This window comes from Vidua macroura, chromosome Z, assembly GCF_024509145.1.
Source record: "Vidua macroura isolate BioBank_ID:100142 chromosome Z, ASM2450914v1, whole genome shotgun sequence".
Classification (NCBI taxonomy): Eukaryota; Metazoa; Chordata; class Aves; order Passeriformes; family Viduidae; genus Vidua; species Vidua macroura.
Window position 1 is genome coordinate 27,323,736 of NC_071611.1, and position 27,565 is coordinate 27,351,300.

General features: G+C 39.7%; 2 protein-coding genes across 4 annotated transcripts in view; one reads left to right on the top strand and one right to left on the bottom strand.

Moving 5' to 3' along the window:
- The window catches only part of LOC128821474 (uncharacterized), a 28,249-nt gene extending 816 nt beyond the window's left edge, over window positions 1-27,433 (top strand). The window contains exons 1-3 of one of the 3 annotated variants that reach the window (XM_054002577.1): window positions 25,545-26,044; window positions 27,148-27,233; window positions 27,327-27,433. In XM_054002577.1, coding sequence (XP_053858552.1) covers window positions 25,545-26,044; window positions 27,148-27,233; window positions 27,327-27,337 — 597 coding nt within the window. In that variant the 3' untranslated portion in view covers window positions 27,338-27,433. Of the gene's footprint in view, window positions 1-13,259; window positions 13,383-25,544; window positions 26,045-27,147 lie in introns of those variants that run through there. The other 2 variants (XR_008441128.1, XM_054002576.1) reach the window with 2 other exon arrangements.
- Window positions 20,088-25,582, bottom strand: LOC128821473 (zinc finger protein 541-like). The gene is made up of 9 exons (XM_054002575.1): window positions 25,518-25,582; window positions 24,279-24,328; window positions 23,978-24,117; window positions 23,431-23,534; window positions 22,807-22,882; window positions 22,396-22,484; window positions 21,791-21,874; window positions 20,720-20,883; window positions 20,088-20,258 (listed from the first exon to the last, which is right to left on the bottom strand). Exons 2-9 carry the CDS (start codon window positions 24,308-24,310, stop codon window positions 20,162-20,164), a joined length of 786 nt encoding a protein of 261 aa, XP_053858550.1. The 5' UTR covers window positions 24,311-24,328; window positions 25,518-25,582; the 3' UTR covers window positions 20,088-20,161.
- Window positions 27,434-27,565: the final 132 nt, after the last annotated feature.

The following is a 27,565-nucleotide window of genomic DNA, read 5'->3' on the forward strand; positions in this document are numbered from 1 at the left end:
GACTATCTCCATTTTACATATTGCTTTTTAGACTTTGATTTTTGTTTATAGTAGCACTCATCATAGTTTTCTTTCCCTGTAGAGAGAAGTATCTTATTATTACTACCATAAACTGTCACAGAAACTATTGGTACTCAGCCAGTGATTTGATTTGAGACAGACACCTGTCAGTCACACAGAGCCAGAAAGGATTCTACATTGTGATTTTTAAAGCATCAAAAACCAGAGTAGGCTTGTGGAGAATTGGGTCTGAACCAAACAAAAATGGACACCCACTCCTCTCTACAGAAAGATCTGAGAATTCCTATCAGCAGTCCTTAGAAATTGTCTCTGTTTTTCAGACCATGCCTATTTATTTCAAATTGTAACAGGGACAGCACCTGAACTTTGACTACAAACATGGTTTTGTTTACATGAAGAGGTTGCTAGCTATGTCTTATATTTGTGTTCCAGGCACATATAGTGTAGGAAGGGGTAATCTATAGGAGGCCAAATCAACAGTTTGTAAGGTAGATCTATTCTAGTTTCTTTTAAGACTGTCTACTTGTTCTCTGAGGCAAGAGCTTTCTTATTAGTATAAATCTATAAAATAAGGCTGTATTAGCACTAAGAAACTCCTTAAGTACAATAAACTATATATTTTTTACCATGTATATCTACTAAGTATTGTTTACTATGTATACTACTTAAGTATTCTTAGAGTAAATGGAAAAAGAAAACAATAGACTTGTAGAATTTGTCAGAGTAATTTGTGGGAGTACAAATGGCAAAAAATAAGACAAATGATTATTGAAGTGGATGAACATGGGACTGTGATATGAGAAGGAAATAGTAACAGTGATGCAGAGCTTCACTTAAATATTACGTGAAGGTTTATTAAGTGTAATTGAAAATTCCTATCAGGAATGTTAGCTGTGAGCTTCTGCTATCAGTTCTTGATCTAGTTTCAGCTTGAACTATGCCACAACTGTTCAATGAATAGCCCTTCCCTGTCTAAATTACGTCTTCGAAATCACCATGCAGTGATAAGGTATTTGTACATTTAATTTATACCTGTATGCAATTATGTCAAAATTACAGAATCATGAAACACAAAGTTTCAAATCTAAATTCTCCACTTACATTCATTGGTTACAGCACTGTATATTTCAAAGTTTTGTGCAGCATAATAAAATTAACAGACGGGGCTTAAAAGAGAGAATATAAAAGGCTTTTGCTCCTCAGTTTTCCATTTACATTTTTTTCTAAAACTATTTTACCTCCTTTATTCATACCATCTTCACAAATCTACTTATCTAGTGTCTGGTAATTACATGGTTTCTTACTTTCCACTCATACATGTTAACAACTATACAATATGTGGACACATACAAGCATGTATACATATAAGCATGGACAGCGTTTAGAAGTTAATTGGACTGAGAAATAGTTTCTAAGTCTCAATGGAAGGGAAGATGTATTTTTTTATGGATAAATACATAAGCATTTTCATCAAAACTCATGCTTACATATGCATTTGAAGGGAAAAAGATTTACATTGCTCCACAAGCTGTAATTTTGTAGTTCCAACAAACATTAACTTTTCTAGGCTTTCTGAAACATTTACACAAGATACTTTGCAGTGTTTTTTACAAAGTTGTGTACATTTATGGCTACTGGGCTCCTAAATGCTTATTGTGTGCCCCCTTGTGGCTCAGATTACTAGTATGTTATTTGTCATGAAAAAGACAAAAGATGCATTGAAAATTATTTTTTAATGGAATTCAAGCTCTGTATAAGAGAAATGTCAAGCTACTAAAGGCTTCCCTTATACTCTGTGTGTTGCTGATAGACTCTCATATATGCAAAATATGCTGATATTGCAGATTCTACATAAATGTATAAGAGTATTGTCTTTTAAATGTCATTGATAAAGGGTAAATAATGATACAATCCAAACTTCTTGTTAGATAATTATTTGTTCAGTAGTGATCTAGAAATCTGATGCATAGTAAGTTACTTTAAGCACCAAGAACTCTTTCCCCAACCTGACATAATGGATTTTCAGTCTGAGGCATGAACTCAGTTTCCAGTAGTCCATCTGCCTCCCTCCAAGTGAATCAAGACTTGTGACTGTAATGAAAGCAGATGAGTTTTTCCCAAAAGTACCAGTTCTTTATTCCTTCATAGGAGGACTGGCTACCATCTTATCCACAGAAGTTGAGCTCACGTATCAACTCTTGAAATCAGGATACTCTAAATTCTCTTTTATTCCTTTTATTATACAGCTCTTCTGTAAATGCTAAAATTATACAATATATATCTTATCTTCATTAGTTAATATTCCTACAAATGGTTATGATGATTTTAGCTAAATGATGAATAGGAAAAGTAGAAGGCAAAAATCAAAAACATAGAACACAAACCAGAAACATTTGAAAAATAAAACAATTCTTCAGTTGTAGAGTTCTTTTTAATTTCTTCAAGCATAAACATGCAAAATAGGTATTAGTAGAACTGGAAACATAATATTACATACTCATTTCAGATAGAGAATATATTGGAATTTAAAAAATTGGGATTCTATTAAAAACTATTACAGAAATACAAATATCTCCAATGGAATAAGTGCTGTGATACTCTCATACTGATATCAGACCTGGTGTGTTTGATGGTAATTAAAATCCATGTAAAATGGAAGGTGAACCAGTTTTCAAAACTTCCCCTGAATAATAATTGAAAATATTATTTGGTTTTCTTCATTGTTTAATCTTCCCAGATATTTAAATATTATACTGTCGTGTTGTTAGCCTCGTGGGGTCCTGTTTGGCTGGCTCTGGACCCCAGCTTCACTGACAAGGACAAAAGCAAAAGACGGGAGGCTCTCTTCCTTCTCAGGATTAATGTCCCACAACTTTATTGTGGAACTACTCCAGGGGAAAGAGAGTGTCTGGGAGGGAGCCGTCCAGGAGAAGAAAGAGAGAGTCTGCTGCATGGCGGGAGATTTTAAACACGGGGGGAGGGGGGCAGAGGAGAGGAGCTACAGCCAATGGGATACAACTGATGCGAGGGGAGAAGGAAGGAACCAACCCGGGGGAAGACTCCCACCACAGGACTTTGGGAGAATTATGGAACAAACCATGTGATACAACATAAACCATTAAGAGTTACATTCAAATTAACAAAATCACCCAGTGCAAAATAATAACTAAAGAAACTACTCAGTGCAACACAACATCATACCATCAAATATGATATCAAAGCAGGAAACCTAAATCTAATGCCAAATTTCCCATTACTCCCATGACAGAAATGCTCACAGACCTCAATAGGTTTAAAATGTTGAAAACTGTGTTCAAATGTTTATTGCACTATATCCTAATTTTTAAAAACCCCTACTCCTGAAAAAATGAAAACATTCGGCTTTTTCTCAGATTTGTTTTAAGTAGAAGAAATTCAGGTTGTGGTGGATTCTCTCAAGTACCCCAGCTAGTCATAACTGTCATTCTGAAGAAGTCACTAGTTACAGATTCAGCCTTGATTGGCCTTTTCTATATAAATTCTAGGTTTCCTTCTAGATCTATTACTGAAACAACTATAGGCTTGAGTTTGCTGATTTATCTTCTCCTTTTCTTAATCTAGAGAAGCATGGAGTCTGCAGTTGCAACAAAATATTTAACTGGTTTAAGTAATGAAGCTGAAACAACTTTTTAAAACCTTGTGCCTAGATAAACAGTTTGTACTGTAACATATCTGCCTTAATTAGCATTTTAGTTTGATAGTTACAGTTTGTAACATACATTTATTTAAAGATCTCTTTAATTTAGTTTAGATTAAAGACTTTAAGAAGAGGGTACATGTACGTGGTTTATCTATTTATTATAAGATCTCTTCTTTATTTTGCTGCCATTATCTAGATGCTCCACTGAGTTAGGCTGCTCTTGAAATACATGCCTTGACAATTGGAATACTTCAAATGTCTTACTGGATCCTGAGTTTTTAAAGCAAGTCAAGCCACACTTACTAAGGGCTTCGACCTTGGTGTTGCTTGTATACCTGCACGTCCTTTATGATCTACCTTTTAGCTATACTAGTGCAGGTAATATGTATTTGTGTTCATGTTTGATTTCTAAAGGTACTGCAAGCGAGTAATTTGGCAGAAATAAAGAGATAGATATTTATAAAAAGGAGGTTTATAAGATCTCAGAGTGTTTCTGTATCTTCCAGTCATCTTAGATCTCTCCTTAAGAACCTCTATTCAGTTCTTGAGATTAAGATTGTAATTCAGTTTATTGCTGGATAAACAGCAATTAAAATATGTGCAATAATAAAAAGAGAAAAGAGGCAATTTTGAGCAACTGGCTCTAAGCAGAGAGAAGGCTAGTGTATTGCAAGCACACTATAAGCACATTGTGATTTCTTTGCCATGGAGTCAACTATACTTTAGTCCAGGTATAGATTACAGTGGTACTAGAACAGGTTTTACTGATATTGAATGAATATAGCATGCTCCTTTCCTCCATAGCTGGAGCATGATTCCCTTCAAAAGTGACACCTTATTTCTACAGCATGCAGCATATGTTATGTCAAATGGAGAAAAAAAAAAAAAGCCAGAAAAGTGCCTGTTTAAGGAGATCACAGAATCAGAAAGGATCATCAAATGGCTACAGTTGGCAAAGGCCACTCTAGGTCGTCTGGTCCAACCTCCTTACACAAGCAGGTTTCCCTAGACCAACAGTACTTGGGAGTGTGTGCAGACAGCTTTTGAATAATCTCTTTTCTGGAGAAATAGACTCCGTACTCTCTCTGGGCAATCTGTTCCGGGTCTCAGGCACCCTCACAGTAAAGAAGTTCTTCCTCATGTTCAAGTAGAATTTCTGTGTTCCAGTTTCTGCCTATTGCCTCTCGTCCTATTGTTTGGCGCCTCTGAAAACAGCCTGGTCCATCCTCTTGACATCCTCCCTTCAGATACTTATGCATCAATAATAGATCCCCTCTCAGGCTTGTCCAGGCTAACCAAAACTAACTCCCTCTGCCTTTCCTAATAAGTGACATGCTCCAGTCTCCCGATCATCTTTGTAGCCTCTGCTGGACCCGCTCCAGGAGCTCCATGTCTCTGTTATCCTGAGGAACCCAGAACATCTGGAGTGCTGTATCCTCACCACAACTGAATAAAGGGGCCAGATCACCTTCCATGACCTGCTAGCAATGCCCCCCAGAATAGCACTGGCCTTGGCCTTGGCCACCAGGACACGCTGCTGGCTCATGGACAGGTTCTTCTCCACAGAGCTGATCCCCAGCAGGTCAGCCCCAGGCTGTGCTGGTGCCTGGGGTTGTTCCTTCCCAGGTGCAGGACCTTGCCTGTCATTAGAGATAGTATCAAAAGACTTGCTGAAGTCAAGGTAGACTATAACCACTACTTTCCCCTCATCCGTATGGGTACTTGCCTCATTGTAGAAAGTAATCAGACTGAGCAAGTGTGATTTCTCCATGCTGACAACTCCTGATCACCTTCTTATCATCCATGTGGATAAAGATGGTCTCCAGAATGAAATGCTCCATTACTTTCCCAGGAGTTGAGGTGAGGCTGACTGGCTGGTAGTTTCCTAGATCCTCCTTCTTGCCCCTTTTGAAGACCAGAGTGATTATTTGCTTTCTTCCAGTCCTCAGCACCCCTTCTGATCTCCATGACCTTTCAAAGATGGTCTCACAATGATGTCCACCAGCTCTTTCAGCACTCATGGATATGTCCCATCAGGGTCTATGGACTTGAGGATGTTAAGTTTGACTCAATTGTCTCTTACCTAATCCTTCGCAATCAAAGGAAATTCCTTCTTTTTCCAAACCTTCTCCATGATCTTCTGGGTTAGAATTCCTAAGGGGTGACCTTGGCAGTGAAGACTGAAGCAAAGATGGTGTTCAGTAATTCTGCTTTCCGTGCAACCTCTGTCACTGGGGTCCCTGTTCCATTCAGTAGCAGACTCACATTATGCTTAATACTCATTTTGTTACTGATTAATTGATGTATTGGTGTATTTGAAAACAAAATATAAAGTGGAACATGGAATTAAATAAGAGAAAGCAGAAAATTGGTTTTAGAAACTGGAATGAGCAAAAAGGAAGAATGAAGTCTCAGAAAATTATGGAGGCTCTTTCAGGTGGTGATCACAGAAGACAAAAATTTTAACAAGAGTGTAATAGGGTTTGTGTGAGAAACATGGGATAGTCTCTTATTGCAGGAGAAACAAATGGAAGAATTAAAGGTGTAATGACAAAAAAATGGTTAGTCTTCACAATTTCCTAAGGGTGAAACACTTGCGTTACTTATCCTAACAGATTTTTTTAAATGTATGATAATTTATAAATAGTTTCTAGAAAGAACATAATGAACTGGCTGAGAATAAGGTCTGTAAGCAATTCCTACACTCAAGTGCACTTGTATATTAAAGGGGTGAAAAGGTCAATAGATTATTTTCCTGGCAGACCAGCAATGAGGAAGTTGAAATAACATCTTGGAAATAAAACTAGAAAGATAATTTCAGACAAGGGGGGAAAAAAACCAAACAAACCAGCATTTTTTTGCCAGACACTTCCCTTTCGGTCACATCTGAATAGCAGCCATTGCTAACCTGGCACTCCCAAGGCCATGGAATTGTGTGTTCTGTTGAACAATATCTCTAGGTTGTTCTGGAATGAGATAAGGGCTTCTCAGGACCCTACAACTCATATTCAGAAGCTAATTCATGTATTTAGTTAACTAAATCTTGAGGTTTTTCCCTATGATTAAGGGTTATTGCTCAGACATGTTCTGTTTCTCAAAAAAATGTAGGAAATGCAACTTATATGAAAAATTTCCTTTTAAAATATATTATTTTAATAAACTTTCTGATCGTTATTATTAAATTGATAATTATCTTTCTTTAAATTTCATTTACTATTAAAATGGAATGATATATATAGAAATGTTCATATAATTATAAGAAAGTTTAAATTATTAATATATAAATTAAGAAAAAATCATTTCAATGAAATCTTAAAATAACAATATCTGACTATGTCTCTGATACTTATTCTTCTTACTCTCACTGAATCATGTAAATACATATTTTTCCATACTTTTAAAAAGGAACTTGCTAAGAAATAGGTGAGAAAAGTAGATTTCTTTCATTTACTATTTCAAAGACTAAAATAAAGGAAGTATAATGCACATTTATAAGCTCTTACTGTTGAAGCTATTTTCAATGTGTATTCACAAGTCTTTTTTAGAGCATGGGCTTCATTTATATCAATTCGTAGTTAGTCCTGTTCACTGTATCTGAGGATGTATTTAAGAAAACTTGAAATGATACACAGAGATCAAGATAAAGAATGACTTATATATGAGAGGAGAAAACCTGAATAGACTTGAAGTCTGTGGCCTAGAAAATAGATATTTGATGGAGATCATTCTGGTTTATGATCTATATCTATAAAATCATGAATTCCACAGAGAATGTGACTCATTATCCCATCTGCTTGGCATTATCATATAAAACCAGTAGATTGTAGGTCCAAAATAAAGAGATACTTGTCCTACAGCACAAGTGAATTTGTCCTTTGATAGTTGCCATGAAGTACTGTTGATGCAGAAGTTTCCACGAGTTCAAAGAACAAGAAGACAAAATCATGAAAGAAAAGGTTATTGAACATAAAAGTTATTGAAACATCACTGGCTTGGAAAGTTCCTGAACCACAAGTTTATTACAGAGAAATATCATTATATAGTCTCATCATTCTTATATTCTTCCATAAGATTCTGATTAATACTTATAATTATTTGAGGCTAGATAGATCTTTGGTGGTGTGACTGTTCTTATATATTTCAGTTCACTATTCCTATTGCAGCTAGATAAATGTGTAGATACTCCTTTAATAACACAGTTCAGCAGCTGAAAAATGAGAAATTAGCACATACATTATCTAATGGACTAGTTCAACTTCTACCTATGTAGAAGTCTACTTCTACCTATGTAGAATTTCTACCTACTTGTAGTCTGTAGAATGCGAACTAAAGTCATGCTACCTTTCTGTTTCTGCTTTCTCTTCTAAGGGACACATCAGTCTACTTTATATATATTTGAAGAATGCCACATATGATGCAAGTCAGGCTACACATCCCCTTCTGATCACAAAAGCTGACACTTTATTCAGGCTTCCTGTTTTATTTTAAAGAAAAACAGAAGCATCCTCTGTTTTCAGTCTTTATTTATCCCTCCATGTCTTGTTTGATACTTCTTTTGAAATTGAAAAAAAAAAATTAGTGTTTTCTCCTGGCAAACCATTGTGATGAGTCTTTAAAAAATATTAAGATGTTTATATGACTATCGTGGCTGTTTTTACTATGTACTTGAGATGATACAGCAAGGATGACACATCTATTCTGCTCTCAGGGGTACCAAGTCCAACCTTGCTGGTAATCTAATCCTTCATTTATAATGCTTTGGTGTTGCATGGTTATTGGATCCAGTACCTCATAAAGCAGTTCACCCCATCTAATCACTTGAGACAAAACAGCAAATATCACACAAAAATTCCGTTTAATCTGAAGCAGTGAACTATAATCCAGAGTTTTGTTTCTAGATTCCAAGCTCCTTCAGTCATTCATTTTCCTTTGGAAGAAATATGAAATAAGATGACACTGATGAGGCAAAATCCTATTTGGCCTTCTATACCTCTTTCTTTCATAACTGAACTTACATGATGAAAGCTTTTCTACAAAAAGTCCATTGGAAATTAAATAGTATCTTAGGAGATGGGTGTGTTATTCAAATATCAGACAAAAAACTAGCATCTAAGAGTAGCAGAGGTCTTAGACATACTTCCTTTCAAATTTTAATAAAGCATTAAAAGATATGCTAATGTGTTGTGCAAACCTTTTGACACCATTCTCATCAGAAACTTCTGTTTCCATGACCTTTGATGTCTGCATTTCTCTTTCTTCTTATCATTAGTGACTGAGTCATGAAATGCTAGTAAAAGAAGCTAGCTGCATTTCCATTACCCTTTTTTACTGGGTAGAGAAAAATATTTTTTACAGAGAAAAATGTTAAAATTAAAAATGTGTTACAGAGAAAAAACATTGCTTGTTAATGGTCTGAGTTGCTTCACAACAAGCAAGGCTTGTAATAATTATTCTATTAGAAAAATAAAGGGATGGAATAAGCAAAGCCAAAGTAATGGTCAGTGTTGTACAAAAGGAGCATGTCTACCAGGACATTCAAAAGGAGTCTAGGAAAAGGAACTACTTTGAAACTGCAAAATTGAGCATATAGCATAGGCAAACCTGGCACACTAGTCCGAATAGTGAGGGTATGGGAGTGGAGTGAGGAATCCAGTTGGGGCAGCAGGGAATATATATACCTACGCAATGACCACGGTGGTCTGCATCTGGTTCTCCTCAGCAGAGCCTTGTGTATTGGGCTTTGCTTCTAGGGCAGAAATAATGCTGAGCGTTAAGAGAACACAACCTCACCCATGGACACATCCAGTTAGAATTGGGATTGGGGAAACTGAAGAAAGTTAAAACATTGAGACTTCACCCTGGATACCAAACAATTTCTTCTGCTTTGACAAAGGCGTTTCTTTAATACAGCTTAGTATATAATGTCCAATTCCTTGAAAACAGGGAGACAAAGACCAAACTGCAGTTTCCTTCTGCAGTTTCCAAGCAATTTTTTTAGCATTCTGGGGCCAACTCCTATCCTTGCAGAGGGAAAGTCCCACCAAGTGGCTGAGAGCATTGTCTAAACTGCTTCTTGAATTCTGGCGGTTTTGGGGGCCTATAAGCAGGTGGTCTGCTGAATAGATGAGGGGAAAACTGTGGATGTATTCTACCTGGACTTCAGTAAACCTTTGATACTCTCTCCCACAGCATTCTCCTGTAGAAGCTGACAGTCAATGGCTTGGATGGCTGTTCTTTTACTCTTTTTTTTCCTCTTTCCTGAGTAAAAAAGTGGTTGGATAGCCAGGCTGAGAGAGTGATGGTGAATGGAGTTACTTCCAGCTGATGGCTAGTCACCAGTACTGGTGCCAGTCCTGTTTAATGCCTTCATTGATGACCTGGACAATAGGATCAAGTGCACTGTCAGGCAGTTTGCAGGTGACACCAAGCTGGGTGGGAGTGCTGATGTGCTGGAGGGCAGGAAGGCTCTGCAGAGGGATCTGGGCAGGCTGGATCATGGGCTGAGGCCAATGGTGTGAGGTTCAACAAGGCCCAGTGCTGGGTCCTGCCCCTGGGTCACAACAACCCCAGGCAGCTCCACAGGCCGGGGCAGAGTGGCTGGAAAGGACCTGGGAGTGCTGGTGACAGCAGCTGAACATGAGCCAGGGTGGGCCCAGGTGGCCAAGAAGGCCAATGGCAGCCTGGCCTGGATCAGCAATGGTGTGGCCAGCAGGACCAGGACAGGGATTGTCCTCTGTACTGGGCACTGGTGAGGCCACACCTGGAATCCTGCATCCGGCTCTGGGCCCCTCATGATAGAAAAGACATTGAAGTCCTGGAATGAGTCCAGAGAAGGGCAACAGAGCTGGTGAGGTGACTTGTCCTCTGGAGGACAAGTCCTGTGAGGTTTAGCTGAGGGAGCTCATGTTGTTTATTCTGGAGAAAAGAAGGCTCAGGGGAGACCTTGTTCCTCTGCAATTGCCTGAAAGGAGGTTTTAGCCAGGTGGGGGTTGGTATCTTCTCCCAGGCAACGAGAGACAGGATGAGAGCGCATTGCCTCAAACTGCACCAGGGATGTTTAGGTTGGACATCAGGAGGAATTTCTTCACTGGAAAAGTAGCTAAGAATTGGAGTGGACTTTGCAGGGAAGGGGGAATTCACCACCTCTGGAGACCTTCAAGAAGTGGCACTTAGTACTGTGGTTATTTTGCATGGCGGTGATTGGTCAAAGGTTGAATTTGATGGTCTTGGAGGTCTTTTCCAATCTTAATGGTTCTATGATACGTATAAGAATACTATGATACTTGCTTTTCAAAAAAAATTGAGGACTTGAATATTTTTCAGCAAAAATTAATTTAAGCAGAGTTAGTAATTAGAAGAGCAGGCTACTTTTAACCAAGTCCTTGCAAATGCATTGAAGTGTGTCTGAATTCAGGCAATATATCTGAAGAGAGTATACCAGCAAAACTCTTCTAAGTGGAGATGAACTTTCAGGCTTCCTGAAACAACAATAGGTGTAAGTTTAAAGCTGTATAGGAACTCAATAGTTTAGCTACCTAAGTGTATCCCTTCTCCACTGCTTTGGACTTATATCAATACTGTTCTTCCTTTGTTTCTGTACATTGTTTTCCCCTTTTTAGTTTCTCTGAGTGGCAGTCAACTTCCCATACGTTAGAAATCTGATACCAAACATAAAGGAAGGCTGGGGGAAATCTCAAATCTCTCCTCTTTGAAGGCAGGAGACTAAGAGACGACCTCTTGTTCTGGCCCACTCTGGCCTTTCTGATGCTCTTTTAATTGAGACTGTGACCTGGAAGCAGTACAGAAAATCTTTTCTAAACTAATAAGGGTAAAAAAAAGTATGAAAACTTTATGGAACAGAAAAAAAATCAGAAATAAATTACCTATAAAATGAAGTTTTAGAAGAAGGGTTGGAGGAATACAGAATAGAAAACCTTGCCAACATCTCCACAACACAAGGTTAAAGGCACCAAATCTGGTTCTCTAAAGATTTTGATACCATTTACTGTTTTCTACCCACATTAAATAAATCAGAATTCTAAGCCTCCTGGCAGCAAAATAAAAATTCATATTCTTCAGGTACTTCTTACTCTTGAAGTTATGCTAAGATTTTTGAAATGAACTTAGATTTGGCATCTAATTTAACTTAGTTGTGTTAGAAATCTGTGCTTTTGAAACTTTTTTTACATTGTTATTTCCTGGTGTGGCCTTCTTCCATAGGAGACCCTGTCCCTCACTGAGCCCTGATTTTTAAGTCCATAGAGAGAAAAGGATTGTGCAAAGATCCACATTCTCCTTACACTATGAAGAGCTATATTATTAGTATGACTCAGCATTGAATGGAAATAATGATAATAATAATATATTAAGCTTTATTCTGTATCAGTTAATGAAAATTGTCTGTGGCAGTTCCAACTTTGGGCACAAGAGGTAGATGTTTTCACATGAAACATTTGATTCCATCAAAAATATAACTAGTCAGCTTTTTTACTTCAGGATAAGGGATAGTCAGCTGTTGCTAATTTCCTCTTCTATGTTTTATGTAGTAATACATTTACAAAAAGTGAGATTAATTGTAAAGGTATATTGTGGAGAATGAGAGTTGCCCAACATTTATTTATAATGGGTTATTTATTTTGCCCAGGGGATCTTGGGGCTTCACAAGGAATGCAGTGTCTTGTCAATATTTTGTTCTCTCAACAAAATATTTTTATATGCACTTACATGCACTTTTGAGATCAGAGTATGCACAGTGAAACAGATTTTGTGCAGGATTGAGTATACGTCACTGGCATTCACCTGACCTGCACTGAATCTAGCGACATTCTGTGTGGGTTGGGACTGTTTTGTTAGTTATTTCTTGCTCTCTTCAGCCTAAACAGATTAAAAAGCCAAGATTGAAAAGCCAACCTGATTAAAAGTCAAGCGTATCTCTACCCTTAAACACTTACATTTTTCACATATTAAGTTTACATTATATAGTTTGGAATTTTTTAAATAAGAAGTCATAGGGAAGAATTACTTGAGTCCATTAATATATTTGAATTTTTGGCATTGTGAAAACTCTTCCATTCCTTAATATCATGGAGAAAAAGCAACACATTACCTTTACTTAATTTCCATAAGGACAACAAGCACATTCCCTGGTTAACAGCTGCATAAAAGAAGGGTTATGAATAGTGGGGTCTGGTTTCTGTATATGTTCATTAGAAGACACATGAACTTTATTGTAGTTACTTACATGAGCAAGGATTGCTTGCATGAATGAGAATTTCAGAATGGGAACTTACTGTATGATATGTTGCGGCCTGTAATGCCTTTTCAGGAAATGCAGTCAATGACAGATGTCTTGTTTTTGCAAATCACTATTTCTACTTATTATCTGAAGATTTTATATGTTTTGTCAGTGAGAAAATTGTTGTATGGAGAATTGTAGTTACTTCAAAGGAGTCTGAAATTTTAAGTAATTACTTGCCATTAATTTTCTGAAATCCTATAGATAAATTGTTCTGTTTCATTTATGTGACAATTCTAACTTTTCTGTAATGGCGCTTTTCAGTGGATCATCAATGTATGCTGTTATTTTGTGATAATCCGTTTTCATTGTGAACACTGCCCTGTGTAGATTCCTGTATCCAATGCATCTATTTTCTTCAGATGTCATTGTGCTGAATTATATCAGGTAAATTTTCCTCAGAGGTTTGATGCTGTGAGTACATAATCCCTGCTACATAATCCCTGATGCTGTGAGTACATAATCTCTGCTATGGCAGAGATTGTAATTGCTGTGTCTCACACTGCGCAATACCAATCATACAAAAAAGTTAGCCTTCTGTTGATCCTTGTAACATTCATTGGCTTGTCAGCCATTCACTGTATTCCAAGAGGTTGTTGAAGTTGAAAGTGAAGAATAATTAATTGAGGTAGTATATTTGACAATACCCACAGAAATCTCTGCAATACCATTCCACATCAGTGAGAGCATGAACATTATAACACTAGCTTATGTTAATTTAATAACTTTCTTCATATACATGCAGCATTTTCCACATAAAAGAAAGCCCATTGTGGAACAATAACTGAAGAAAACTCCAGCTAATGCAATTTCATATTTCCAAATTAAGAAACCCTCAAGATGAATAATCCAAATAAGTTTTGTTAAAGCTGTATTAATACCTCAGGAATTTAAGCAGCAAAAGCCAGAATGAGACAGGCTTTCACAGTAAAATGCTTCCGTTTTACCTTGGGGTGTTTGCAGAAACCTCCTTCAGCACAAACTGGTTACAGATTTGGTAGGAAAAGGAAAACCAGTCCTGCCTACAGGAGCTGAACATGACTTCAAATGAAATACTTTTCTTATCAGCCAGACTGTGACAGGCTGTTTCATGCAGCGAGACCACAGACACTCTATACTGTCCCCAAGGAGTGAGAAGCACCCAAGGAGCGAGAAGCCAAAAGGAGCAAATCTGCAGCACTACAACAATGTGCGTTTCAGGTCACATGCTGCTTCTGTGAACACAGATCAGATGCCACAGAACAGTTTCGCTGTGGTTCCTTTTCTTGGCTTCACATCCTGACTGACCCACTTGATATATTTTTAGTAACAAGGTTTAGAGTTCAGTTGGCATCCTGGTTCTCTACTACATAAAGCAAGAGCGCCCTAATAGAAGGAAGAGTCATATGCTATAATAGAGTATTATGTAGAACAATGCCTTAAACTACAGCTACCTAAATTAGCTTTTGAATACTTGAGTGTGCCTAGGATATGTGATTATTGTTCATGAAGCAAATAGTCTTATAGTTATGTGATAGATAGCAGATATAATAAGTTGCACCAGGAAACTGAAGCACAATGAAATTACAAAACTAGGTTAGTTTTTACTTTTGAACTGAATTGGATTTCCTTTTCAGTACCAAAAATGCACCAGACAAGAAGGTAGATGGAGGGAAGAATGTAGAACCAGTGGAAAATAATGGGATGATGAATTGGGATCACTATTTCAAACTCAACTTCTCCTACCTTAAAATTAGGTGTGTAAAGTTTAATACTATGTAGCTTTTGATGTTTTAGCATAACAATGTATGAAAAAAAGCTAAACATAACAGAAGTTATTTGAAGTCCTGAAAAACCTCCTGGTTTGTGCTTATGAGATCCAACCGGGAAAACTTTTTCTATAGAACTGGAGAGTTTTACTCTTAACTGCAGCTTTCATTTGAGAAAAGGTAATGGATACCAGAAAATTACCAATATAATAATTTAGGCCATTCAGCACAGGGAGAAGAGAACAGAATGTGGTTTGTTAAGATTTTCCACAATGGCCCAAGTAAATAGTAATAGTTAATAGTGATAGTTATTGCTAATAGTGATAGTTATTCAATTCAGAGGTTACACTTTTAAAAATGTCTTATTGTTTACTGGTTTCTTTTTTATATTAAAATGGTAACTAAATTGAGGTTAAAGCTAATGAACTTGCAGTGAAAAAAACCCCATCTCTTCTTTCACTTAATAGCACAAATTTAGATTATCCCAGAAACATGATTACAGAGCAGTGGGTTAAGTTAGCTGAACTATTTTAGCCGCTTTATCTGGGACAGTAAAATTCACCCAAAAAGTTTTGGGTATTAATTTTAATACAGCTTCCAAACATGACTGAAATGAACATTGCTCTCTTTGATGTCAGAAGGAATGAAATTCAAGGAGCTGGTTCTGTTCTGCAAGAACTTAAATGGTCCTGTGTGTCACATGTTTAAATTTATCTCTCTCTTCCATCTGACTATTTGACTTGCACTAATCTAAAATTTTCAGATGTGTTTCTTGGAGGATGAAGCTCATTGCTTCTGTTTCAGGACTGCCTTTCTTCAATGCACTACTTCTAGATTATTCTGAAGCATGACCTTGATCTACTTGCAAAAAGATGGAATTTGAATCTTATAGTTCCAAGCTTTTATAATTAACTATGCACAATTCAATAAGTGGCAGGAACTCATTTAGGCTGTTGTTTTAGGCTGCCTAAAAGGAGAAATAGAAGATATTTTTCACTACTTAATGGTTAATATTTCTATTGCACAGATTGCCTAGTAAATTGTTTCTTTGATTCTTGTTTTTGTTTATCTTAAAATTACCAGAGGTACTGTAGTAAGTTGCTTCATATAACTAATCTCTTTATGAACAAAAGCTAGCTTTGGAAAAATAGCTCTTCAATGCGAATAATATCACTACTTCTACCACCTTAACTTAGTATCTCCCTATTGCAAATCTTGAAAAACTATAGCCACTATATATTTCAGGAGAAAAAAAAGTATTACTTTATTCATTTATTAGACTATATGAACATTATTTTCATAATTGTATTTGAATTGCAAGGAACTAACAAACAGATATTCTTTGCTCAGCCTGGCTAAACTTTTAGAAATGAACTACCTAATTTGAAACCCAGAAATTGCTCAGTGCACACAGAAATGTATGCCAAATGATGATGTTAATGCTTTTAGAAACAATTTTGCATCAAAACAAACAGCTATAAAAAACCAAAATATTAAAAAAATCAATAAGAAATCTATTCCTGAGAGAGCTGTAATTTTGGTTTCATTGATTATGGAACAGGCCTTAGTGCTAGCAAAAGGACGTGAAAATTGAAGAGCGATACTATTTTTAAAATTAAGGCATATTTGCAGATTCCCTTTGCTATAACTGGCCATGTGTCTGAAGACTTGTTGGAATATGCTGTCATGGTACACTTCAGGACCCTTGGAAACAAGAGGAAGAAAGGCAGGGAAATATACTGGAAGGCATTCTAGTCCCAGGATAAAGGGAAAACATAAAACAGAGAAGTCAAATAATTTGTTACACAGCTAGAATGAAATTTGTCATTTCTGTGGAGTCCTAGGCTGCATTTCATGAAAGTAGTTAAAAGTAGTAGTAGTACCTACAGGACTAAAATATTCAGTTCTGCAATGAATACAAAAAATGTGATTTAAAAAAAAAATAATTTAAGCATTAGCAATAGCTTAGCACTGCCAGCAGGTTGAGGGACCATCTCTCTTATGAGCAAAGGCAAAGGGAGCTGGGCCTGTTCAGCTTCGAGGAGATAGGACTGAGAGGGGACCTCATCAATGTCCATCAGTACCTGAAGGGAAAGTGCCAGAGAGATGCACCAGGCTTGTCTTGGTGGTGCTGAGCAATAAGACAAGATGCAATAGGACAGAAACTTATGCCCAGGTAGTTCCACCTGAACATGATGAAGAACTTATTTAATGTGCAGGTGACTGTGCACTGGAACAGGCTGAGCAGAGAGGGTGTGGAGTGTCCCTCTCCAGAGATATTCAGAAGCTGTCAGCATCCTGAGTACCATTGGTGTAGCGGACCGTGCTTGAGCAGAGAGGCTGGGCTAGATGACCACCAGTGGCCCCATCCACTTAACTAATTCGTGTGTTTCAGTGAACAAGGAAGGGTAGAAAAGAGACTAAACAAAACTTTTCAACAACTCTAAAGAAAAGATAAAACCTTAGAGAAACTTAGAATTTTATCAGTTCAGTTTGACTGGGCAACAAAAAGAAAGATGAAAGATTATTAGGATGTATTTGTATATCCTCAGGGCAAAATAAATGGTAACAAAGGATGGAGTTACCCAAGGTAAGCACAATAGTAATGAATTGAAATTACAGCCATAAAATACAAAATAAACCATTTCTCCATCAAAACTGAAGTGGTTAATCACTGGAACAAAAAAAAATTAAAATCATATTCAGATGAAAACTAAATGGTTACTTTCCACTTGTTTGGTCTAAACTCCATGTGTTTGGCTTAAAACTGGATTAACCATATAAAGCTTTGTGGTCCATGGTACATGAGAAATCTAAATCATTGAACTCAAGATTTTACCTTACCCTTTACAACTGTGATTGTGTGAATTTCAGGTTTTAGAAAACATTTACTGTAAGTAACATGGAAGAATTTGAAGCAAGCATCATACACTTTTTGTCCTATTCTCCCTGGTCTCCATTCCCAAACAAACACTGCAAAACAAAATTAACGTGAATCTGACAAATCTGGAGCAGAATATGAAGCTTGTAGATGTGTATGTAATGTGAGTTAAGCAGCTGTAGACACAAGACACAATTAAAATAACCTAGCATTTTATTACTGTATCAGTCAAGTACATGCCTTTGTCTTTCCTAACTCTAGAACTCACCCATCCTCAGATTTTTGAGTAGTTACTACTATCCTCTCTCTCCTCCTCAGTACCATCAGTATGGAAAGGACTCAAACCCAGTCCTGGAAAGCAGTCACTACATGGCCTACCACTGTACATAGCTAATACATAATAATGAAGATACAGAAAGATGATTTAGTGAGCTGATAAATGTGATGGACAGCTACTTAATTGCAGAGGAGAAAGTTAATTCACTGCTGAAGTGTCATTGTTTAAGTAATGCTTGTCTGTTCAACAGGCATCTACTTAACAGAGATGTTATTAAAGCTAAATTACAGCAAAGTGGTGAGACATCTCCATTTAAATAAGATAGACAAGTCAAAATGAGTGATGAGGTACTAATTTAAAAAAATTTTGGTTAAGCCATTTATTATAATTACCCTATGCTGTACCTTTAGTTTCTTCATTTGTCAGTTCATGTGTGGAGCCATTTGATTTGTATATTTCTTATTCTAAGTAAATAACAAATACAGACTTTTTTTTTACTTAAAAAGTTATTTAGTTGAAGGAAGTAATATGAAAGCAGGAAGCATATGGAGCGAGAGAAATTCGGATATAATAGGAAAAAAATAACATCAACTGTTACATGAAGATAGGCACATGAGAATATCTACCTTAAGTATAAAGTCTTTCATGGCTGCAAGAGATTAGCTTTAAAATCTAATAAAATGGCTACCTCCAAAATACAAAAACTAAAATAATTATTAAAACTCATCTTTCCCTATTATTTGAAGATGACTGAGTTTTAGGGCAATATTTTGTTTATAAGCAGATAAAGTTACATATTAATATAAAAATAAACCACAGTAATACCAATCTTAATAAGAAAACATGTATAAAAACCTAATACCTAGCTCACTCAAAACCATGAAAACATTGAGAATAGAAGTCTGTGGGAATGACAAATGTTTTACAGCAATCATAGATTTACAGAGTAAATGAACGATTTCTATGTCTATCTTCCAGCTCCCATGAAGATGTTGATCTCAAAAGACTGGGATTCCTCTAAGAAAGGAGCATGAACAGAATTACTTTTCCACACTAACGGCCTTCACATTTATTTTATTACTTAGGTCCCAGATATGACAAAACCCAGCCAGTTTTACTGCTTTCCTGCCTAACGTTAAGCAAGAGCTTCCTTCCCAGCCTGCGTGTTACACACACACCAACAGAGGGGGCAGCTGTAACAAGGCCCACTGCAATGCAGATACTTTGTAGGCTCCAAATCCCACTTGCACTGGCTCCATCAGACAAGGGCAAGCTTCGGTCAGCTTCCCAGAATCAGCCTGGCAATTCCCCCCTCCCTCGGCCCCTGTCCATCCTCCCCAGTCCCTGCTACCAAAACCTTGCCAGGCAGTGCCATTTGCTGGGCTAGATAAAGGAGTGAGTTTGATTCTTCTTTGGTGCAAATACCAAAGCTCTTAGAAGTGAGAGGATAATGTTCACACCTACTCTGCTTTACCTAAGGAGGTTGGTGGAGGCCCAGAGCGGGAGACTGGTCCTTTAAAGAGAAACTGAAACTGAACTACTGATGTCTTAGTTGTGCATGTGGATATTAATTTTATAGAATCAGAGAGGTTAGAAAAGTCCTCAAAGGTGGTCAAGTCCATCTGTCCCCCAAAATTAAACAAAGTTATGTTGCTGGGCAACAAAAAGGACTAAACCCGCTGCTTTTATCCCTCCAAATATAGCGAGACAGGACCACTTGTTTAGATCGAAGTCACTGAATTAAGCAAAGCGTCCCTTTCTACTTGCAGCCAAGATTTTTAGGAATCAAAGGATGAAACCCCACCATTGTTTCATTGGCAGTAATGGAGACAGATCTTTGTAAGTCCTGCCAGCTGAGCAAGGGGCTGGGCCTGTGGCAGACTCACATGCTTAGATTCTTCTCTCAGGGTAAACGCTGTGTTTGCAACACCCACCAAATGTAACAAACGTTGCTTGAGTGATTTCATACAGACAAAAAGACAACATGAAGCAAACTTTGGTTTAATGATAAAGACAGATTGTGTCTCAACAAAGACAAAATGACAAAAGATAGCGAACACCAAACCTCTTACATTTACTGATAAATCTAATAATACTAATGCATCTTTAATAATACTAATGAATCTTAACTAATAAATGGAGAGATTCCTATCTAGTAAACTAAGCAGAAGAATAAAAAATCTAAAAACTTAACAAACAATCTTATTTCTGTCTAGTCCTCTTGACAGCTAACTCTTGCTAGCCCTAGACAGCTGCAGGGCTAATTTGGTCTTTTCTTCTTGGAGAGAGGCCCTGCTTCCTTCTGTGGGCAATGCCTTCTCCTGTGTTTATTCCTTTCCGTCATGGTTTCAAACACCCTGGAAGATAGAAGACAAACCATCCGTTGTTAATTTAAGACACACCATTAAATCAAGCGCCGAGATCTCTGTTTTTGTATGAATTTCTGTCTTTTCAGGCTGGGACACATTTGTAAATTGATCAGCACCGTGAGTCTGATCTTTCTTGTTTTAGTTCCTTCAAATTTCTTCCTCTTTTTGCTTCATCCTATTTTTAATTTGACTAGTCCCATCAAACCAAGCTTTGATGTATCTACTCCTACTTGTATGAATTGTATCTTGTTGGGACACGGCAAGTTTTCATTCTGAATACTGAGTTTTAACTAAGCTGTTTGGGTTTAAAGTGGGTTGTAACCTTGACCACGGCTGTGAGGTGCGATCCTCCAAGTGCCCTCAGCTTCCCCAGTGGTGCCTTTGAAAACGGTCAGCCTGTTTTAGTCCAAAGGTGCAGCTTTGAGCAGAAAGAGCAGGAACTTCCTCACCGTTTGCACTGCCCGCATGGAAAGGGGCCTCCCGCCGAATGAGGCGGCTGCTGCGGTTGGCAGCAGGGACACTCCGCGCTGCGGGCCCTCTTGCGTCTTCTCTTCCCTGTCTCCCCATTCTCCTTTCTGGGAGGGCTTTTGCTCCTCTTTGCTTTGCCCACAGTCTGGAAATCAAAGTATCCTTATCAATGTTTCCTTCCTCTCAGAAAGCTGGAAATCAGAGTGCCCAGCACAAAAATCTATTGGCCTTAGCAAATTCCTCCAAACCCTGAAGAGCTGAGAAAATGGCTGGATTTGGCAGTGGGCTGCAGCAGGCTGCCAACGCAGGACTTGCAGGAAAATAATCCTCTTTTCTACAGCCTGAAGGGGTGGCATAAATACATGGGTATCTATAGTTCTATATTTCTTATTTATACCTCTCTGCCTAACATCTATCTATCTATCTATCTATCTATCTATCTATCTATCTATCTATCTATCTATCTATCTATCTCTATTTTTCCTCCACAGATGTCTAGGGAATGGGTCAAATTAAATTCAGTCAAATTAGTGAAGACACATTGTTACCCATTTTCTACTACCCAAAATAATCTCTTTCTCTCTTTGTCTCTCTCTCTCTCTCTCTCTCTCTCTGTGAACCAAATTGCTGTTTGCCAGTTGGGGAAGTTTTAACAGAGCCACAGCATTGGCAGCTCCTTCTTGGGGAGTACGCTGGGATGCTACAAAAGGTCCCTGAAAATCTGCAGCATCTCCATGAATGCAGCCCAGATTACTGATGTTAGCAAGCAGTGGGGAATTAAGGATCTGATTGGAATCAGTGAGGGTGCCAGCCCTTGAGAAACCAATCTGTAGAGAGTCAAAGCCCATTTTGGTGATGGTGCTGCTTTGTTGGGTCAAAGTTATGCTCTAGGATTTCAGGGCAGCAGCACAATGAAGCTCTGGGCAGCATCTGCTGCACCTTTCCCAGTGCATGGGACAATGTGATCCTGGCAAAGGGGCGTCCAGCAGATTTTGTCCCCTTCTCCCAGTTTCTTGATCCTCCTGGCATGTCTGGATCTCCTTCCCGCTCACCTGAGCAAGAGCACTGGCAAGTTTATGCTCTTTTTTCCAGGAGTAGTAGTACTCCACACACTGTGCCACGGTCTTACTCTGAATCTGTTGTGAAGAGAAAAAGAAGGAATCTAAAATGGCCACCATGTAGGGTGCATTGGAGAAAAAGTAGAATATGGAATAAACAAGTAAAATAATGGAGTAAATTGAGTAGGATGTAAAATGAGATCAACATGGAGTAAGAGAGGCATTATGCAATGTAGTAAACCCTGTATTATGCTACATAGTAACAGATGTAATGCACAGATCAAAAACAAATCCATCTAGCACAGTTCTTCTTTCCCCTGTTCACTCCAATTATCCCAATATAATGTGTTGTGGAAGCACCAGCACACCTATGAGACAAGTCTGACAGAATAAACCCTCGTATTCCAAAACAGCTTGGAGAAAAGGCTGGAGAGGCAGGATCATCATTTTCACATAGGCCTTCAATGTCCCATTTCATTACTACTTTAACATATTTGGTACTTGAGAAGAGAGAGACTGAATTCCAGTATTTGGTACCAGAAATAAGCGACATTTCCTGCTGATGGTGTGTTAGAGTAAAGAATGTCCTATGGCTTTACCTGCTTCTGGATGAGATGAAAATCCTTGCCATAGGTGTGGAAAGCCTTTTGGAAGGACTCCTTCTCCTCAGGTGTCCATGTATCAGAGTCTGGCAATAAAAAGCAGCAGGTAAATTGATCCCTCTCTCCACTTGAAGTAGATCCCATTGGCTGCCGAAACAAAATTGGCACCATCCATCATTCATGTGTGTACATGTCTGCTCCCTCAGAAGGTAATGAGGACAAGAGCAGGCATTCCCCAGGGAAAAAATCATGGACAACAAGCTGAAGGAGTAGATGCTGGTGCTTTCCCTGCCCCCAGAGAAGATAAGACCTTGTGCTGGTGTTACTCTTTTAAGCAGAAATGATTGACAGGGCAATTAAGAGGATGGCAGCACCTGTCAGTGAAGGAACAAGCTCTGCTTTGGTTACCTGCGTAATGATAATCAGCCAAGGGATGGCCTTGAGGTGTTGGAGGCCCCCCAGAGAGCAACATCTCCAGAGCCTCCTGCAAGATCAAAGAGAAAAGGCTTTAGCTGCCCCACAACAAAAAAGGAGCCAAAAACCAGAAATGCTGTCTTTCAGCTACTTTGCCTCTTCAGAGATTCTGGCCACTGCATCTCATATGGGTCAAACAATGTGGTTTGCTTCTAGTCCTTCATTTTTGCTGCCCATCCCTTTGATCCTGGTCCCCAAGAATGGCATTTTGCTGACCAACTCCATGATTTTGCTCCTCCTGCACCCAGAATTGCCTCAGCTCACTGAGGCTTCTGGGAATTTCCCCTCTATGCACCTCAAAATGTCTTAAAGAACACAGATCTCCAGGAAATTTACAAGGGAGTAGGCTGCAGGACCCTCTGCCAGTGCCTCCAGGAGAGATATTCTCCCTGCTCGAGCCATTTGGGCTCACCCCTGATGCAGCTGGAGGAGACATGGCAGGCAGCAAGTGCTCTGCTTCTTGTTAACTCCCTTCTTCAAAGGGCAGCCAGGAAAGGCTGTCCCAGTGCCCGGGCATTATTAATTCCCTGTCTCTGCACCAAAACAGCCGCTTCTTACCGGAATGCTGCCGCGTGCCTGGTGCAGGCAGTGCAGGGCGAGCTCCAGGTTAGCTGCTGCCCCGGAAATGCCACGGGAGCTGGCCATGTCCAACAGTTCTCTTACTGCAAACACAACAAAATCCCACCGAAAGTCAGGCTTGAGCTGAGGAAGGGGAAAGGTTGCCATACAAGGCAGAAGGAAAGCGCAAGAGCTTAAGACAGTATGTTGGAGAGCATGAAAAGGAGAGCAAAGAAAGGGGCAGCTGAACCAAGGGCTCATGTAGTGCTGGCTCTCCCTTCAAAGCAGCTTTTGTAATAAGAAGCGGGGGCCAATCTCCCTCCTTCCAGTGGCGAATGCCTCTGACCAATTTGGAGAGCAGGGCGGTTGTTCTTTTTCCTGCTCTGCTGCAAAAGCAGAGCATCCTCCTTGCCTCTAACACTCACACGTGGGAAGATGGGTGAGATAAGGAGAGAAGCAGAGCCTGCAAAAAACTGACTCTTCACCCAAAAAGGAGCGTTTTACACACCCGAGTATCTCAGGGGTGGGAAAAAAGCTTGACAGCTACCTCTGTCTGGTTTTTCCATGTCAGAGTCATCTTCCCCCCAGGGCTTCCAGACCAGGGTTGCAGGCTCTTCATCCTCACTTGGCGGTCCGGTCTGCAGCTCAGGGAGCTCAGCCTGAAAGTCACTGCCAACATTGATGCGCCTAAAGGAAGAAGGAGGTGGATGTAAGAAAGGCAAATGGTCAAGAGACACCTCCCATGGACCCGCAGGCTTGAACCAATCCCACCCTGACTCTGAAATAGCAGTTCTCCTCCTTGCCATTCCTCAAGTTTGCTGTCCTTTAACCCCTGTGCCAAAACTCACGGCTGAATGTTGGCTTTTGCTTTCCTTTTCATTGTGCCTCTCCTTTCCACCTGAAAGAGATCAAAACAATGCTCCAGATAAAAATCGTTCTGCCAAGATGTGTCAGTAGCCTTCCTTCTTATCCTCATAATTGCAAACCACAAGCGCCTCTGTCCCAGCTCCCCTCCGTTTGGTGTAATTGCTGCCTTTTTCACTTGGAATTTCTGAGGCAGGACCCTCTAGCAGTCTGCAGCTTCCTCAAGAGGAGAAGCAGAAGGCCAGTCTTGGGGCTAGTGAGAAGACTCAAGAGAATGGCATGGAAGATGTGCCAGTGGATATAAGGAAAATGTTCCTCACCCAGAGGATGGTTGGGCACTGGAACAGCCTCCCCAGGGAAGGGGTCACAGCACCAAGCCTGAGAAAGCTCAAAAAGTGTTTGGACGCTGCTCTTGGGCACAGGGTGTGATTCTTGAGGCCATTCTGGGCAGACCCAGGAGCTCAATGATCTTTGTGAGTCCCTTCCAACCCAAAAAGATTCTGTGATACTGTGATTGTGTTCTTGAGAAGGACCACTCAACATGGCATTCCATGGCTGCCTCTGACCATGAGGCAGAACCAGACCTACAGGCATTGGAAAACATGGACAAATCTATACCAATATCTCTATAGAAAAGAGATCCAATGCAAATGGGGGGAAAAAAATCTATAAAAATATTGAATTATACTGTTTCTGTATATGATGTAAGTATGTAAGTATATAAGACTCACTGAAACCAGATCATTTTTGTAGGTGAAAGCCAGTATTGGAGGGCAAGCCTGGCAAACTGCTTCCATGCCCTGAATGACAGAGATCACAGAGGAGAGGTCCCATCATTCTGGTTTTTAAAGTTTTGCAGGAGGCATGAGCAGAGTCAGAGCGTAAAAGGATTTGTTGACACTGAACTCCTGACCTCCTCAGTAATATTTTGGGGTGACCACAACATAGGTTTAGGATTTAAATGGGCACCAAGAACTTCTAATCAGGTCATCAGTGAGTGAGAATCTGCAAGTGCACAGTGACAGCTCTCTATGTCCTCTATGGAAAGGTCTGTATTTCCACTGGAGGCAACATTATTCCTACAGAAGTTGGACCCCACGTACATGTGTAAGCTTGTCTGGGGAAAGTGACCACAGACCAGGTCTGTCATGGTTGGTGGGACAGCCAACTGGATTCTCCTGCCATTCTGTTAGTGGTTTGAGGGCAAATGGGGATTTTCTTACCTTTGGCAGTCCCAAAGTGCCGTGGGGATGCCTGGCAGCAGACAAGGAGATGAGGATATCAATCCAGAGGCCAGATCTGGTGCTGAGGCCAGAGGGCAGCTGGTCAGGGACAGCCCAGGAGCAGATTCTGCAGCCGCTGTTCCACCGCTGCTCCACCAGTGTTCCACCAACGGCCGCAGGAGTAGGAGACAACGACAGTTGCTACGGGCACAGCCCAACATTCCATGCAGAACCCCAGGGGACCCAGGGGACAGAAACAGGGATAGGCCACATTTGCCTCTGTTACTTCTTCTGGTGCAAGTTTGCTCTGAGGACCTTCCCCCTGGGGCATTTCTCATCAGTCCTCTGGGCGGGGAAAAGCAGTGCAGAGACAGCTCTGGGTCTTCTCCGTGCTTCTCTGTAAGGTGCCTCCAGCTGAACATGCTCAGGAGCCTGGCTCTGTCAAAGGGCCCATACCACATTGCCTGCACTGGAGAACCAGAAGGACTCCTGCTGGCTCTGAACCAGAAGGCTCTCCTCCGGTTGAGGTAAGAGACCAGCTCGGTACCCCAAAGGAGAGAAAAACGTCAAGTGACATTCTTGGGCACCAGCCAATTAAGAAAGGGTGGGGGTGGGATGAATGCCTCCACTTTGAGAGAAAGCTTTGGAGTTGGTTCAGAACTTCTCTTCTCTGAACCAACAGAGAAGTTCTGAACCAACTCCAAAGCTTTCTTTTTTTCTCTGAACCAACAGAGAAGTTGTGAACCAATTCCAAAGCTTTCTCTCAAAGTGGAGGCATTCATCCCACCCCCTGCCACCCCCCCACCCCACCCCCCCCACCCCCCCCCCCCCGGTTTCTCAACTGGCTGGTGCCCAAGAATGTCACTTGATCTTTTCCCTCCTTTGGAGTACCAAGCTGGTCTCTTACCTGAACACTCCTTCCTTGAAACTTGGAGAAACAGGATGTTTTTCAGGGGAACTCATGGGCACACACACACACAGGGACAACCCACCAGCATTTCTGTAGCAAACATTAATGAAGAATTTCTATGTCTATCTTCCAGCTCCCTTGAAGAAGCTAGATGTTTGTCTCAAAACTCTGGGATTCCTCTAAAACACTAACACAAACAGAATTACTTTTCCACACTAATGGCCTTCACATTTGTTTTAATACTTAGGTCCCAGATATGACAAACCCAGCCAGTTTTACTGCTTTCCTGTGTAATGTTAAACAAGAGCAAATCTTGCTTCCTTCCCAGCCTGCGTGTTACACACACGCCAGCAAACTGAGGGGACACTATTCTTTAAAATGGCGTGCTGCAAAGCAGTACTTTGTCAGTTCTGCACATCCCACCCTTTATTTGAAGAAATTCTTGGCTGAAATACAACAGCCTTTCATGTAGTCCTGAGCTCTGAAATTATGAAGTACCTCCATGGGATGAATTGGCTTTTTCCTGTTCCATCCTCTTCCAGATAATTGAAGCATAGACATGAAACTCTAGTATTTTCTCCCTGATAAGAAACTGGTTGAAATTAATTTCATTAATTGCTAATCAATTCTGAGTAAGATAAAGAAACTAAATCTGAATTTTTCCTTTCTTGCTGTGAGTGGGCCTTATTTTTTTCCCCCTTCTTTATTATGTTATCCCAGAAATGCTCCCAGCTTTGCTGATGGATTGGTCTTGGCCAGGAGTGGGTTCGTCTCAAAGTCAGCTGGAACTGGCTCCATCAAACATGGTGAAGCTTCTGGCAGCTTTTCACTGAAGCCACACCTGTAGCTCCCCACATGAAGTGCAGCCAGAGGATCATCAGGCCTTTTCTTTGCCCTAGGGAAGCCATGAGTTGTGTTCCGGAGAGCAAGAGCCACCACAGAAAACTGTCTGCAGGCTTTTTTTTTTGTCAGAAAACTCTTAAAGAATAAAAATTACACATTTTGACACTGTCCTGTAATTTGCTAAATTGCTGAGTACAATCAAAATATTCTCCTCGGCGTTGTAGCTGTTGGTGGATTTCCCATATCACTTTTCCTTACACAATTTATGAGTTATATACTGTTGTTATTATTCCAA